Source organism: Arachis duranensis, chromosome 9 (genome assembly GCF_000817695.3).
Source record: "Arachis duranensis cultivar V14167 chromosome 9, aradu.V14167.gnm2.J7QH, whole genome shotgun sequence".
In the NCBI taxonomy this organism is placed as follows: domain Eukaryota; kingdom Viridiplantae; phylum Streptophyta; class Magnoliopsida; order Fabales; family Fabaceae; genus Arachis; species Arachis duranensis.
This window is the reverse complement of record NC_029780.3, coordinates 118,326,336-118,343,818: the sequence shown is the minus strand read 5'-3', so window position 1 is coordinate 118,343,818 and position 17,483 is coordinate 118,326,336. Positions and strand designations below refer to the sequence as shown.

Here is a 17,483-nt window from a genome sequence, read left to right as displayed (position 1 = left end):
TTTATTTTATTTTATTTTAATCAAGATATTTTTTCATAACTGTAAAAAGTGTTTTTTTTTAAGTATATTCACTTTTCATCAATTATTTACATCTTAAGAAAAATAATTTGAAATTTACCTATTTTTTAAGTTATAAGGAAAAGGGTATCTTCTACTTTATTTATGATAAAATATGATGAGTGCTCAAGGTAAATCATTTGTGATGAGAAAGCTACATTATTATTACCAGCCATAGGTCTCTCTTCTACTGCTTTCTTGTTTGGTTCACAACAGAAATATTCATCATTGAGTATGTAATTTTCCATTGGTTTATACACACTTTATTAAGCGTGACAACTTATCCAAAATTTTAATTTTTTATGACCTAGACGAATAGAACCCTCGACATACATTTGGTTAAAACTAAGGAGGACGAATTCCTTTTACTCAATCACTTTATTTTATTTTTATCAAGATATTCTTTTCATAACTATGCATATCTTATTACGTGTATATTAAAAAATAAATACTAAATTAATCATCTATATAAATTATATATTATAAATATAAAATATATATTAAAAATAAACTAAACAATATATTTATTGATATATAAATAAATAAACAGATACAAAAAATACACAAATCCATATATGGTGATGCAGGTTACGGATATTGATACGAATGAGACAACAGACACATAAATTTTGAAATTATTATTTTTAATATTTTTTAATTATATAAAATATTTAAAATATTTTTGTTTTAATAAATAATAATATATATTATTTTTAAACTCATTTTAAGAATACATGTTAATAATAAAACTGACATGCTGATACGTAATAATATTTAGATGTGTCTAAATATATCCAGACAAAAAAAAAATTTATTTTTTATTAAGATACGATTGAACATAACAAACACACGTGCCAGAGAGTATTGATGAGTGTCGTGTCCGAAGTGTATGGATACAATAATTTAGTAAAGTGTTTGTGCTTCATAGATGGTGATTGATTTAGTAGCTAACTTTTATATATACATAATATGTTTAATAATTTTTTATTGAGTAATATTATGTATACACCAAAATCAGCTATCAGTATAAAATATATATTAGAATATAAATACACATTAAAAATAAATCAAACCACACATATATTTATACATAAACTGATTTTAGTGACTGATTTTAGTGTACAAATAATATTTTTATTTTTTATTTGTAAATATATTCGCTTCTCATCAATTATTGGTATCTCAAAAAACTGGTATCTCCTACAAGGAAAAAAAAAATTCGTGATGAGAAAGTCACATTAATTATAGGTAGATATTCTCATGATAACATCTTCACATAAAGATAATATTATAAATTATTAGATGAATTGATAAAGTTGATTAAATATGATTAAATATCATCTTTATATAAAAATGTCATCATGTGAGTATTCTCCTTAATTATATATGACCAGCCAATGGGGGTAATAAGTAGTGGCACTCGCTCTATGGCTGATGTAGATGGGGAAATTACCTTGGGGTCCAGTTCACAAGTGTAATTAAAATGGGTGGCATCAAACTCGGTATAAATAGCCAAAGGGTTAACATTCTTTTTTCACAACACAAACCAAACATAGTAACAAATTAAAACACTACCAACAATAATCACAACACCATGGCCAAGCCAACCCTCTCTCTCTTTTCCTCCATAGCCATCTTCCTCACGCTACTAAACCTAGCAACCTCGCAAGATTCACTTTCCTTCAGCTTCAATAACTTCGAACAAGAAGCTGAAAGAAACCTAATCTTGCAAGGAGATGCACACATTGACCCAAATGTACTGCAACTCACTAGAACCGACAGCAATGAAATCAGTGTTGGGAGAGCCTTGTACTTAGCACAAGTGCACCTATCGGATAAAAGTACAAACAGACTCGCAAACCTTCAAATCCAATTCAGTTTTTCCCTTAAGTCACGGGGCTCGTCCCACCCGGCGGACGGCCTTGCCGTCTTCCTGGCGCCGGCGGACACCACCATACCGCCCGGTTCAAACGGAGGGCTTTTAGGGCTCTTTGAACCTGCCAATGCCCTAAACGCCTCCGCAAACAAAGTCATCGCAGTCGAATTCGACACCTTTTTTGACAGAAGTTCAAATGCCTGGGATCCAAGTTACACACACATTGGAATCGATGTGAATTCCATTAAGTCTGCGAAGACTGTGAGATGGGATAGAAGAGACGATCAAATCCTTAATGTTCTTGTGACATACACTGCTTCTAGTCGAACCCTGGCAGTGTCTGCTACCTACCCTGATGGTAAAAAGTACGAGCTCTCTCATGAGGTCGACTTCGCCAAAGAGCTTCCGGAATATGTTAGGGTTGGATTCTCAGCCGCTACTGGACAACAATTCCAATCACACACTCTTCACTCGTGGTCTTTCACTTCAGTGTTGCTTAATACTGTGACCATGGAGAATGAGTACCTTGTGTTTACACGAGGAATTGAGAAATAATGATGTGATATGATGATCATGTCTAATAAAAATATCAATCACATATGGCCATGTAAGATATGCCAATAAAGGACAAAAGTTGTACGTCCATGGCTTATGTATGTTGTGGTTTTTGTTGCTTATGTTTAAGCTAAGCCAAGCATGTGATATAAAATGAACTACTACTTTGTATGAATGAGAGTATGTATAGAGTATGCGTTTTCTTGCTACTTCTCTTTTTTTCATGTTTTGTTCATTTAATCTTTGGCTTTCTAAAAAAAAATCATTTCATTTCATTGCTTTCGTCTTAAAATAACGTTAAATTTTTATTTTAGAGGAAATAATATACTAAAATATAAATATATATAATGGAATATATATTATAGTAAAAACTCATATGCAATTAACTCTACATGAAATTGATAGTTAAAATTTGAAAGTGTTAAATTATTTGAATAATTTAACTAAATTTTTATTTAACGGCTCTCAATTATTAACTTTACGTCAAATTCACTGCACCACCTGAGTTTCCACCATATATTATTCTTAATTTAATATTATATCATAATTCTGTGGATGGAACAGAGGTTTGATGTTACACCGCTACATTATCACGTTAAAAAGTTTTGGGAGCCACGTTATACAGTCAATATTTAACTTAAAAAAAACTTTTAAATTTTTAAAAAATAAAAACATCTAAAATTTTAATTAAAAAAATCTAAAATTTAAATTTCATAAAAATTCATCTTTAATAAATTTTGCATTGAATTTGTTTAATAACTTACTATAATATTAAATAAAATTAACTGCAATTATAATAGTTTTTTTATAGAGACAGACTCAGGCGGGGAAACAGTGGCAATTGTCACCACAAATAGTTTCAAAATTAACAAATATACATAGATATACATGTTTGCTCCTTGTTATATCAATTGTCCCTAAAATAAAAGGGCATGTAACTTTTTCTTTTAGTTTTACTATAAAAATTATTTTGTTAAACTCAATGTATAGTAATAATTATCTTGTTAAATTTACTTCAGTATAAAAATTAAAAAAGTAAATAAATTAATCAACTCAATAAAAAAGCAATAAATATTAAATATTGATAATTAACTTCACAATACTAACTAATTAGTTAATAAATAATAATTAAATTGAAGCTTAATAATTTTTCAATTAAATATGATCTTAATTATTAGTGATAAATGTTAGTTAAGACTAAAAAATATTACCTATATATTGATATATTAATATTTTTTTTATTAAAATGGTCATTTCTATAATAATTATTTTAGTTAAAAATTTTATTTATACCATGAATACTACAACCAAATGAATTTNAATACGTAAATTTTATTTTGTATATTTTTGTCCTTATCACTAGATTTTTCTAATCAGTCATTGTTCCCTAGCATCACCCTATCACATCTACTCGAAATTAAATACTTTTTACCTTCACTAATAAAGAGTAAAGAATTTTTTTTTGGTGACCACTAAAAGAGTAAAGAGTGCTACCCGTACACTTGTCGTCCTTCATTTGATGCTTTTATTGCAAATAAGTTAAAAAATATTAATAAAAATACTGCATTTGCCGGTGATCATTTTGAAGCTAATATATAATTCTTTTGAATAATTTAATTCAAAATTTAAAATTTTAATATATATATATTTACAGATTTAAAATATATTTTATAGATACATATTAAAAATAATATTAATAATTTTTAAAATATTTTAATAAATATATTACAAACTTAAATTTATAAATTTTTATGTATTTTTCTTAATTAATAATCTTAAAATGTATTTTAGAATTTATATTATTTAAATTTTTTTTAGGATCTGCCCTACTAATAATTTGACTATTTTGACAACGAAATAAGAAAATATTTTTGCTACGGTATCTCCCAACCCGACAGGTCAAGAATTAATCCGTCACGGATCTGAACTCCATTTAAGGGTCTGCCGCTAGTCAATTGGTTGCTGCATGCACAAGGCGATATTCGAACACCCGACACTTGCTTAAGCGGACGAGTGAGCTGACCACTCGACCAACCCAAGTTAGTTTGCGGAAGTGCTACTTTTTTTTGGTTTCCCACGGTATCCCCCAACTCGGCAGGCCAAGGACTAATCCGCCACGGTATTGAGCTTCATTTAAGAGTTTGCCACTGACCAATGGGTTGCTGCATGCACAAGGCGGGATTCGAAAAAGTGCTACTTAATTAGTGGGTGCTACACACACAATAATCCTAAAAGAAACCAACTGGTATTTTTGTGTGTGGTGTCCAAACTGTACATAGTAGTAAATGGCTCCACATGCATATTTTTTGAACCAAATCACATTTCGAAGATTATTTTTTCTTCCACAGGGCCTTCATCAGTCACTTTTATCCCTTTTTTTACGTTGGACTTTGATCTTTTTTTAATATTATGTAATGTATCACTAAGATTTATGGGCTTCAGAAAACAAATTAAATTAAAATAATGGATTCGTCTGTCTTAACTTTTTTGGTTCAATAAATAAAAATTTAGAGTACACAAAATAAAATATAAATAAAAAAATTAAAGTAAAAAATTATTAATAATTAATTAGGTAAAATACAGTATCCACATGTGTGTCTAAGAAGAATTTATTTTTAACGTTTTAGAGTGTTTTAAATTTATATTAAATTTAGAGTGTAAATTTTTTGTTCTAAGATTTGTTAGATAGTACAATCATTAATATAATAATATAGAAAAGAATGACATAACATATTTATCTTTAATATGTTTATTTTATACATTTTGGTGTATGTTGTGTTTTATGCATGTATACTCAATTAAGAGAACGACACATCAGTGCCGAAATCAATTTAATACCGTTTCTAACTATTACATTCTTGTAAAGTTATTTAAAAGCAGAAAATTTTAGGATCAACAATTTTTATTAATTTTGATTAGACTAACATAAATATCAAATTATTTTTGACAAATAAATTTTATTAATTTATATGTACAAATTTTAATTAATATAAGTACAAGCTATATTGATTCACATATAATACAAATTTTAATAAATATAGATATAAATTATATATTTTTTATATATAAATTTATATAAAATATAAATACAAATTAATACTTATCTAAAATGATAATATTTATTAGCCACATATAATCTTGTTGTTTTAATAAATTTATAAATAGAGGATTCAAGTCCCTCCAGATATTCATTCATTCCTCACACCTTCTACCTCTTAAATCCATTTTGACTTGAGCGTCGGAGTGTTTTTATAGGTACCTCCCTCCATTGCTCCAGTCAAGTGATCCGACACCCGTCTCAACCGGCAAGTTTTCGATCCATCTCTCAACCCGTACCAGAGATATCTTGTACATTGGCGTCGTCTGTGAGGAACTTGCGCCGGCAAAACCGGGATGGGGGACGTACTCGAAGAAGCCTCCTCAAGCCGGGATGACTCTCGAATAAGGAATCCGACCCCGAACACTAGGTGGTCGCGAACCAATGAACTTCATTTAAGGGGTTTGTCGTTGGCTAATAGATTACTGCATGCACAAAGTGGGATTCAAACCCCCGACACTTCCTTAAGCGGACGAGTGAGCTGACTACTCGACCAACCCAAATTGGTTTAGACATACGAAATTTATTTTTAACACATGTCACAACAACATAACAATAAACACCCAAAATACTTAGACCACGTGCAACACTACTCGCCCTTCGTTATTGGAATACATGCATGCATTCATGACATACATAGAGATCGTTCTATCTTGAAATCATGCACCACGTGCAAGTTTAATAAACTCATACTCCTTCTGAGCAGTGTACAACAAAGATGAGGTGAAAGACCACGAGGCAAGGTTATGCGTTTCATATAGTTGGCTCGAAGCAGCTGAAAATCCAACCCTAACCCATTCTGGAAGCACAGTCCTCAAGTCAACGACATGAGATAACTCGAATCGTTGACCATCAGGGTAAGTAGCAACAACAGTTAGGGTTTAGTTTAAATATTATTGTATAAGGTCACATGTCTATATAGATATTGTGCTGAAATTGTTTCTTCCAAAGCTTAACCAAATGTTACTATAGTTATATTTCTAATTCCTTCTAATCTTACACAAAAGCTTTTTTAGATTTAATTTGAGTAAATTTTGCATAGATTCTTTTTATATTTTTGTTTATCTTATATTAATCTTTTTTAGATGAACGAAAATCAAATTCTAACTTTTTATCATAAAAATTTTAATATCGAATTATAAAACCACTTCTCACAAAAACTTACATAAAAAAAGACACATAAACAATTATGTGAGATTAATTTTAATAGTTAATCGAGCTGCACAAGTATTTTTATAATCATTTAAAAAAATGTTCATAAATATACTTTAACTAGTATTTTTATTTGTAATAATATTACAGTTATATAAATTTAAAATTACGTTAAATTTGTCTTTGACATTATAGATTATAACAAAAAATTAAAGATTTATATAATCAAACTATTATAAAAATCATATGGGAAAAAGTCTCTATCGGCTAAGAAAGACCAAGGTCTCGATAAATATCAAATAATAAGTTTTTTAGTTACTATTTTCATGTGAAAGAGTTTAACTTTTTACTAATAATTAATTTCAGTATTCGTTATCTAAAATGAAAGAATTTAATGTATATACTTTTACATTTGATTAGATGTTAAGTCTATTACACAAATAAAAATAATTAATTTTCATGCTTATTATTTTAAAATAATAGTCTCTCTCTCTCTCTCTCTCTCTCTCTAATATAACTATATTTTAGTTTTGATTTTAATATTTTAATTTTAATTTTAATTTAATTATAATTAGAGAATATTATGTTGCACATTTTGATTGTTAATTTCATAGTTAGTCATTAATAATGATATATAAAAGAGATAGAGTGAGTGAAGAAGAGAGAGAGAGGGGGGAGAGGGAAGAGGAAGAAACTCTTTAATTTTGGAGAGAAAAATTTGATTTCAATTGCAATAATGAAATAACATGTGATACATTTTAATTATAAAATTAGTAATATATAATAAATAGATATAATAGATTTAATCCTAATAATAAAATTATGATTCACAGAAGAAATATTTCAGGTACATAGCACCAAATTTTGAAAATTTTAGATTAATAGACTAAAAAATGCTAATGGTATAAAGAAGAAACTCAAAGTTGCTAAGGATATTAAAAAAAATCATTAATACTAAAATAAAAGTAAGAATTAAGGTAATGTACTCGTAGTTTTTATTTTTTATTTCGATTTAAAAAGTTAATTTAAAATTGTAAATTATTGAATCATAAGACATAACGTAAATATAACTCGTAACATATAAAATCAAAATTTATAAAAAATCTTATATCACAAATTCACAATTCATAACAAAGTTCAATTACAAGTTAACACACAAATTTTCTTACTCACGAATTTATAAGATATAAAATAAAGTTAAGTAATAAATAATATGGATAGAAGGAAGAAATATATAACTCAAATTTTTTTGAATTAAAATAAAACGTTTAAAATATTAAAAACCAAATTAAGACTTAATTTAAATATTAAAATGAAAATAATACATCCAAAAATTGAATAATAAATAAATAGAGTTAAAATGATCTGTTACTACTATTAGATAGCTTATTAATATATATTCATTCTAGTTGTATTTGTTGAATTAATATTTATCTTCTATTTGTTACACATTATACCATTTGTGTATATATATATATATATATGGTTAACTTCTATATCATTTTGACATATAAAGAAGTTATGATATGTAAGATTCTATAATGATAAATTAACTACGTACAGGCGAACACAGATAAGGTTGTAACATCTAACATGATGAGCATGTATTGTCATGCCTAATATTAAGAGATGTTTTGTACTTTTGGAAAAAACAGAAAGAAGAAATAAAGGCAAAAACGAAGAAAATAAAGTAAGCATTCATGCATATATCACAGAAGACAAGAAACCAAACCGAAACAAAGAAAGATGAAAAAAAAAAAGTACACGGAAAACACAAACAACAACAATGGACAGTCTTTGTCTGTATCCGTAGTGGCATAACACTTACAGAGACAAACTAAAAACTAGTAGACTTGTCCTTATTGAATTAAAATCAAAGACACAACACAAACTTGACAACAAGTCAACATCTATCGATGTTTCTTCGATGTTCGTCCTCAGTTGGACTTGAAGATCCAAGACAGAATCTCAGTAGTCTGCGAGAATTGTCCAGTAGAAGCAGATATTCCAACCTTAACCTTGTCAGGCAGCTTAGTGCTCAAATCGACATCATAAGTAAGAGTGTCGGGTTGGGTGTGGAGATATGTAGAGACATGGACAGTTAACTTCTTATGATATGGTGATCGGTGATGGTTGCGTCTCCTTGGAGTGCTTAGGGTCAAATTTGTGCAAGTTAAATGAGACACCCATGGCTATGGTTTTTGTGGTTTTTGGAAATGAAATGAGATGCCAAGCCTACTCCACCAGCTCGGTATTTATAGTGTGGCGATTGGTCTAATTAAGTACCTTATTAGCTTCCTTCTTAAATAGTGTAGTTATTAGTAGATAGGTTGTTTTTCACATGCATGGCCTTTAACAACCATTATTAACACTATGTCACGTCCATAGTGTAATATATATGGCGTCACCCTCTAGCTTCTTATCTATACTACTACGCGTTATCATGCACTTACTCGATTCAATTATTGATGAGATCCCTTAATACCAGAAGACCACCTTGCTAATATAGTCTTTCATTCTTGTTTAGCTATTTTTAATGATTTGTACTGCAAGTCTGCAACATGTATGTGAATGCATGACTATGAGGCAAGGATATTAATCCTATAGCTTCCAAATTCCAACTATCTTCCTATTCTTATATAGTGGAATTCAAAATGTCACCATCTGCTTTGTATATCCAAGAGAGCTAGAGTTGCACTGCGGTGCTGATGCTAATACCAAGCTAAGAGTGAGTTCTTGGAGCCGACACCCAAAGAGTACAACTGTTTTTGTAGCCTCCAGCCTTGGCTAGTAGGGTCTTAGGATATCGAAATTCGAAAGATTGTTTTATATTAATAAATAGAGAAATGCTAAAACACTATTAAAATTTATTGTTTTTGGTCATCAAATAAATGTCCATGTTTAAAATTGATTTTATAATATTTTATTATTTGATTTACTATTATAGAATTTTTATTTTGATTTAAAATGATTCATTAAATTAATATTACTAAAATTAACTATAAATTATTTTATATAACACATGAAGATTCAATTAAATGTTGCATAAAATTATTTCTAATTAACTGTATTATTATTATTATTATTACTTGTTTTTTTTTTTGGATGTAGCATAATTACTTGTTTCAATATTAACTTTCTGCACATAGATGATGCTAATTAGATGAAAGCCCAAACTTGGAACGGCGTAACAACAACATTGATGTTCTTTTTTTATTTTTTCTGTGAGTAATGATTTTTTGGTTTGTTGGGTATAGAGTAGAAAAGCCTTTGACACAAAACCAAATTTTTTTCTAAAAAAGAAAAAAAAAGTAAAAAATTGAGCCCATAATCAACCAAAGTTAATTACTCATCCTAATATTTCATTATCCAACCAAACTAGGAGCCTCCTCACGTGGTTCTATTAAACTTTTTCTACAACATCTCTGACATACTAATATTCATTTGTTGAAATTATACGTATTTTTTGTTGATTTTAGTGGTTGAGAATCAGATGCATCGAGGAAGAGGATACTGCCTATCAATTGCATGATGTATCCTTTCGTAGTTTCGTATACCTCATCAGTCGCTTCTCTGTGGCATCCTGCTCTAACTCTTCACAAACCGTGTTGTGGAACCAATAAGTGAAGTTGATAGTCCACTTCTTCTGTGACTATCTGCCATTTGGGCCAGGAACAACACTCAGTATCTGTTCACATAACTCCTCAATGGTCCGTCCCTGGTGGTGCTGCTCCCACCCACCGATGCATCCACTCACAGGATCACCATCAATCCTAAGTCCCAACTGATATGCCACGTCCTGTAGGGTGATGGTCATCTCCCCGCACAATAAATGAAACGTATGGGACTCAGACCTCCATCTCTCTATCAACGCCGAGGCGAGCGACCAATCATGCTCAAACTCCACCATGTATGCGACGTACTCAAACCTGGCTCGTCTCAGATATGGCCTAATCTGCTCCGGCGGCGGCAATGTCATCAAGTTCCGTCTGGTGCGCAAGATCCGAGGCGCCTACCAAATAGAAAAAAAATTTAATAAAGAACGGTACTTTGAATAAATACAATAGCAAGTTCACTTTTTCTTCAATATAATAAAATAAAAAAATAGTTAAAAAAATCATACCACTCGATCAAGCCTCCCAGCGATGTGCTCAACCTAATCCAATCTATACATTTCATGCTCATAACCCAATAACTGCTGCTCCATCGAAACACAATCTACTAAAATAAAATCACATACTAGATTATTAAAAAATAAACTAAATGAAAAATGGCTTATGAACCTACTAATTTTAAACTTAGCCTACTTAACTGAGGTCGTCATGTAAGTAATTAATTTATAACTAAATCAACCTTAAATTTTATTGCTCACGTAATTACCTTCTAACTCACAACACAATGTTATGCCTCTAACTAAATTATCTAATAATATACTTTCCTATATTCTTTAATATGATGATAGATAGCCACTGTACTAAAAAACGGTGACATAAAATAATATACCTAACATAACAACACTAAAAAGTGCGTCTAGCTAACTAACATGTAAATAATAAATCTGTTATTCTAACTAACAGACGATCTATACCTAACAACTTTATCTAACATGTAAACAGTAAACCAAGTTAACATAAAAAAATAGACTATTATTTCCTAACCTGAAACTGAGACAGTCGTCCACACTAAATTTTATGGATGTCAAAAAGATAAAAAAAAGTAACAGAGAAAATTTGAAGGAGAGAATGAAAGAAGAAAGCGACAAACCAAAATGGTCCCACAAATATATATAGTGTGCCGAACTCATCATAGAGTTCGTCGAGGGGGACGGCGAACTTGCCGTTAATCCCAAAAAAAATCACATTTTCGTAAATAAAGTTAAAAAATCGTTTTAAAAAAAATAATTATTTATTTTATTTTATAAATGAAAAAAAATCCCCTCTTATATATGTCCTCAATTGTAACGGTAAAGGAAACAAAAATAATGTTTAAAATTTTTTAATGTATTTAATATATAAAAGAATAATTGTTTGCATAAAAATATCTTTGTTAAAAAATAATAACCAAAAATAGATTATGATCAAACACCCAGCACTTGACTTATGGGTTAAATCATAAAGCTCTATTCAAATTATGATAAATCTTTTTTTTTAACTTAAATAAATTAAACAAAGAAAAAAATAAAAAAATAAAAGAACTGTTTAAATGGAAGGACAATCCCATTTAAAATTACTCTTAAATTCCTTTCAAGGAGAAGGAAACTCCACATGATAAAGTTGTAATATCATTGCTATCTTTGCTATGGTATCTGCCACCATGTTTGCATCTCTAATAATCAAACAAAAGTCAACACGCCAATTCTAATTTATGATATTCCTTATTTTGAGCACCAACTGATCAATAAACCCAAAACCAACTTGGTTATTAGTAACAAAATTAAACGCTTCTACACAATCCGTCTTACAAATAACATCTCATTGACCCACATCTCAGACTAAGAAATATCCTCTCCAAATAGCAAACAATTTCTCTTGAAAAATACTATTACTCTCAAACATCCCCTTTGCTAGCTCCCATTAAAATCTCTAGTAACGCAAACAAAACTAACATTACCATCCTAACCAAAATAACTAGCATAACAATTAATCTTAAAAGTACTAATGGATGAAAAATTTCAAAAACTATTTAGAATATAAGGAAAGAACATACGTTGTAATTCATAAGTATTCCTAAGTTCTGTTTCTGAAGTTAATATCAGACAAATCACTTTTTTTGGAGAGCAAAAATATTATTATTCTTTACTTGTCATATCTACCGAAATCCCGAAAAAAACCTGAACGGATCATGCAATGGTTGCTCATGTGAAGTGCTTGTGGCATTTTCAAAATCCTGGTGTGCTTTAGATCTGTGATCCGAATCTATAGGTTGCATTTGATGTGTTATCATGCATGATGTGTAGTTGCTAGACATGAATCATAAAAAAAAAAGAGCAAGACAATATGGAGATTGAAAAAATGTATTTTTTTTTTACTATTGCTGCTACAATTGTTATCCTAAAAAGGAAATTCATTTTCAAAAAAGACTATATTTCGAGACACAAAAATTTCTTTTGATTGTGTATCTATTAATCTGAAACCTTTTGTTCTAATCTTGAATCCCAGAAATGCAGCTTTCCTAGCTCTTGAGTCTAACTTTGTTCTAGAGTTTGTTAGTGTGGATGCAAAGATTAGGCATCCAAACACTTTCAAGTTTAAAAGATCTGACAATTTGTTGTGTAAAATTTCATATAGACTGACATCCTTTAAAACAATACTTGGTATTCTATTTATTAAGTGTGTAGTATGAGTAATGGCATATTGCCAAAATCACTTTAGAACTCTAGAACCAAAAGTAGTGCTCTAGCTACACCTAATATATGTTGGTGTTTTCTTTCTACAATTCTATTTTGTTCTGGTGTCTCTACATAAGAAATTTGGTGTGAAACTCCACTAGAAGCAAAGTAGATTTTGAGAAGGAATTTTGGTCCATTATCAGTGCGGATGCACTTCACTTATTTATTGAATCATACCTTTACATAGTTGACAAAATTTGGAACCAATTAAGCCACTTCTGATTTTGTTCTCATAAAATGGATCTTATTGCTAGATGATGTAATGTGATTCATTGTTGTCAAAGGTAATTCTTTGATGAAAATGGATTGCTTTCTCATTACATAGAGTCCATCTCCACATTTAACTATGCTAATCATCTTTGATGTTGATTGATCCTGTATTTCACAATGTTCATCATTGTTTAACAATTGACATTTTAAATTTGAGATTAATTTTTGAAACTGAAATGAGTTTAAAATCAAATAAGGAAATGTATAAAATATTTGTGAGAAAAAGTTCTTTTGAAAAAATGATAGTTCCAATGATGTTAATGATTGTATTGGTTCCATCAGGTAGTTTCACATTAATTGGTTTAATCTGTTGAAAATCTTAAAAATCATTTGAACTAAAGGTTACATGATCTGTTACACCTGAGTCAATGACCCAAAATGTGGATTTTGGAGTTATGAAGATCATGATTCTTGCACAAAATTGCAATAGTGTAGTTTTACCTTGTGGTGAGGCCTAAATTGACTGTGCCAGAACCTGGTTTGTATTGTGAGGTTGCTGCTGCACATTCTTTCCTTTGAAAAGTTCCAATAAGATCAATTTTTGCTCTAGTATGAATTCAAACTTTGATTTTTCCATATCTGGTTTGTTAATTGTTCCATCTATGAATTTCAGCTTGTTCTTTGATTTTAGGGCCAAATGCATTGTGTGGCTCCAACTACCATTGTTATTAGGAATTAAGACTACAGGGATGATTGGTGCACCTAGATTATCACCAGGATGAACGAAATAAGGACTGGTTGGATCTTGCATTGGATTCATATTGCTTCTTGCTATTTGTGATTGTAGGTTTGTAAGTTGATTCAAGAGACATGTGAGTTAATTACTTCCATTGGTACTGGATTTTTTTGATTGTTCGAATCGCCATCTGAGAAACGATCCGTCATGTTGATAAGTCTCAAATCAAAGGTCTTGAATTTTTTCTCTCCATTGATCGAAACACTATCACTGTAATTGATGGAGTTCATCAAACTCTATCATATAAGTTTAAGAGAAAAAGAAGTAAGAGGGAACAAAATTGTGAGTGAATTTGACGAAAAAATTAGGAAAAACAAAGAACAAAATTGAAAAAACTAGAAGGTGATTTTTGAAGATCTCTGTAGCACCCTTAGATCAAATTTTGATGTTGTTTGCTATCCACGCTCATCGCACTATGTGAAACATCATGGTCTTAGCAAAATAGAACCAAGAGTTGGTAGAAAATAGAAGCAATTCAGAGAGAATTCTATCGTGGTTTTTCACTCCAATGAAAGAAAAAAAAGAAAAATATGATATCAATACAATGTTTTGTGCCTTATATACTTATGTTGCAAATGTTCTCAACCATAAGTTAAATAACTACTCTAACAAACTCTTTCCTATTCCAAAACCTTGTAACTACTTGCTTTGACTAACCTTAACTAACTGCAATCAACAGAAAATGAATTGAGTTGAATTAACAGATTTTATTTATTGAGCTAAACTATTTTACTACTACTAATGCTATTTTATTGCTTATAGACCCTAGGCTAGGTTGCATAAATATCTTTTAAACTATTGTAATCGTCATATAAAGTGATTAGAAGAGTGGACAAGTTAGGTTGAAAAGTCTCTCTTGTTATATCAATAAATTAGATAAAAAAAATAAAGTGATTCTTTTTTATTTAATTTTAATGTATTTCTTTTATTTTTGTTTTAATTTTAAAATTTTTTTTATTCAATTTTAATTTATATCTTTTGTGTATCTCTCTTTCTTCCTTATCAAATTCAATTAAAAAAATTAAAAACTTAACTATAAATTAATTATAAATTTAATAAAATTATAAAATATTAATAAAATAATTAAACCCTAATTAAAAATGATTTTTTGTGTTCATTCTTTGCGTACTTATTTGCAAGGGACAATTTAAATTTTAAACTTCAAGATGGAGAACAGATCAGAGGAGGGTAGGTGAAGTGAAAATCAAAGCGGAATGAACATATACATCAACCACTGACAACACTTTATTCATTTTTCACATGACCCACGCGAGCTACATCCAAAAAAAAAAAGAAAAAAGAAAAAAAAGCAATAATGCAAGAAAGAAAATATCGTCAGAAATTCTTTTCCCTTCTAAGAAACTAGGATAGCCATTGGATCGAACAAAAAGCTACAACTCACTCCCCATCGCTCAAATCCAACCGTTAAATTCTGACATTTTTTTTCCTGGAAAAGAAAATAAAAACTAAAGTCGGTTATATCTCTCAAGCTGAGAAAAGTGAAGCATGTGTAGCCTCTGGAGCTTGTAGAGGTTGGTTGACTTGGGCAGTGGTGGTCAAGGCAGAGACATTGTGCAACCAAGAACTGAAGCTCCACGAGATGAGGTCGTGGTTCTCGACGGCGCTGTCGCCGGTGGAGGCGGAGAACCCTACTCTCACATACTCCGGCATATGTTTTAATTCCACGGAAGAACACACCTCATAAGGATAGTCACTTCCGTAAGAAGCAGAACAATAGAGTAACTTGTTGAAAGGGTTGTACTGAATTGTTACAGTGAGAATCTCACCGCTTTTTCTATCCCATGGAATCGCAGCCCTAGATCTAGTGGTGTTGACGTTGATTCCGATGTGCTTGTAAGTAGGGTCCCACCTTCCATCGACGTAGTTATCAAACTCCACGAAGATGATAGGGTTAGGACTGTCTGGATAGTCAACGGTTGTAGGCAAGGTGTTGTTGCCGAAAAGGCCGAAGTAACCGCCGTCGGAGTCGTTGGGAATGGGGGTCTTGGTGATGCTGGCGGGGGCAATGAAGAAGGTGAGGCCGTCGCCGGCGATCTCCCTTGTGGGGGAAGTGAGGCGGATCTTGAAGGTGGTTTCGATGGTGGAGAATTGAGGAGGGTTTTGCTTGCTGTTCCAGAGATGAATGAGGGAGGAGTGGATGACTCTTCCGACGCTGTTCTTGAGAGGGTTGCCGTTGGTGGCGTTTGTTTTGGTGAGTTGGATGTAGTTTGATGAGAGCTTTGCATCGCCCTGGAAGATGAGGCTTTTAATGTTCGTGGAGTCGAACTTGGAGAAGGTGAACTCCGTGAAGTTGTCTTGTGAGTGTGCCCTGGAGAGGAGTGTGAGGAAGATGGTTATGGCGGAAAGGAGAGAGAGAAGGTGGGGAGAAGCCATGGTGATATTATTTTGGTACAAAAGAAAGTTTGGTTTTGGTGCTCAGATTAGTGCTACTCTCCGTATATTTATAAGTCAAGATTCAAATATGTCAAATACTTTATAATTTTAATTAATCATTTTGTATAAAAATAACTGTATATGTATATTGATAATAATATAAAATTATTTTATATAATTTAATATTTGTAATTTTATATATATAATATTTAGAATTATATCTTATTATATGTAAAATTATTTATTTAATGCCAATTGATTAACACAACATAAAAAAATTAAACTCCTTTAAATTGATTTTTATTCTTTTTTTAAATATGTTTGTTTAGAGTAGATCTTTAGTAAACATTCTTTAACTATTTTTATGTAAAGATATTTTATTTTAATTATTAAATAGTAAATTATAAGATTCAATTTTAATATATTATAGTAATATTATTTTTAATTAAAATGTAACTAAATAAATAAAGAGAAAGTATAAAGAGAATAAAATATTTGTATAATGTGCACAATAAAAATTTATGGAGTATTAAAAATATAACTATTATTATTATTTTTTTTATCAGCATAAATTTTTGGAATGAGTAGCAACATAATATAGTATTAGAGTTCTAAATTTAGAGGATCAAGAATTCAATTTTTGATGAATCTTAAAATTAATTTAAACTTTTAGGATGAGTGGTTAAAATTTTAATAAAAAATGTTTTTAATATCTTCGTCACAGCAAATGTGTTTTGTTATTTGTTAGTTTTATATTAGACCACTTGCTGGAGAATTGGAAAAATGTCTCCGTGAACATAGTTAAATATGATTATCCATTGGAGTTTGGACCCACATGTGAATATCTATGAAGACCAACAACCAACGGCTATATATAGAAAATTATATATAATCGTTGTGCACTAAAATATACTAATACACATTATCTATCCAAAACAAACATGTGCTAAATCTAAGG

The 17,483-nt window shown here is 30.2% G+C and overlaps 2 protein-coding genes across 2 annotated transcripts; one reads left to right on the top strand and one right to left on the bottom strand.

Annotated features, from left to right (window-relative positions):
- The first annotated feature begins 1,582 nt into the window (after positions 1-1,582).
- LOC107467968 (mannose-specific lectin CML-2) lies at positions 1,583-2,663 on the top strand. The gene has a single exon (XM_016087196.3). It carries the CDS (start codon positions 1,652-1,654, stop codon positions 2,486-2,488), a length of 837 nt encoding a protein of 278 aa, XP_015942682.1. The 5' UTR covers positions 1,583-1,651; the 3' UTR covers positions 2,489-2,663.
- Positions 2,664-15,352: 12,689 nt separating this feature from the next.
- Positions 15,353-16,576, bottom strand: LOC107467969 (agglutinin-2). Its single transcript, XM_016087197.3, has one exon. It carries the CDS (start codon positions 16,523-16,525, stop codon positions 15,617-15,619), a length of 909 nt encoding a protein of 302 aa, XP_015942683.1. The 5' UTR covers positions 16,526-16,576; the 3' UTR covers positions 15,353-15,616.
- Between the last annotated feature and the right edge of the window lie 907 nt (positions 16,577-17,483).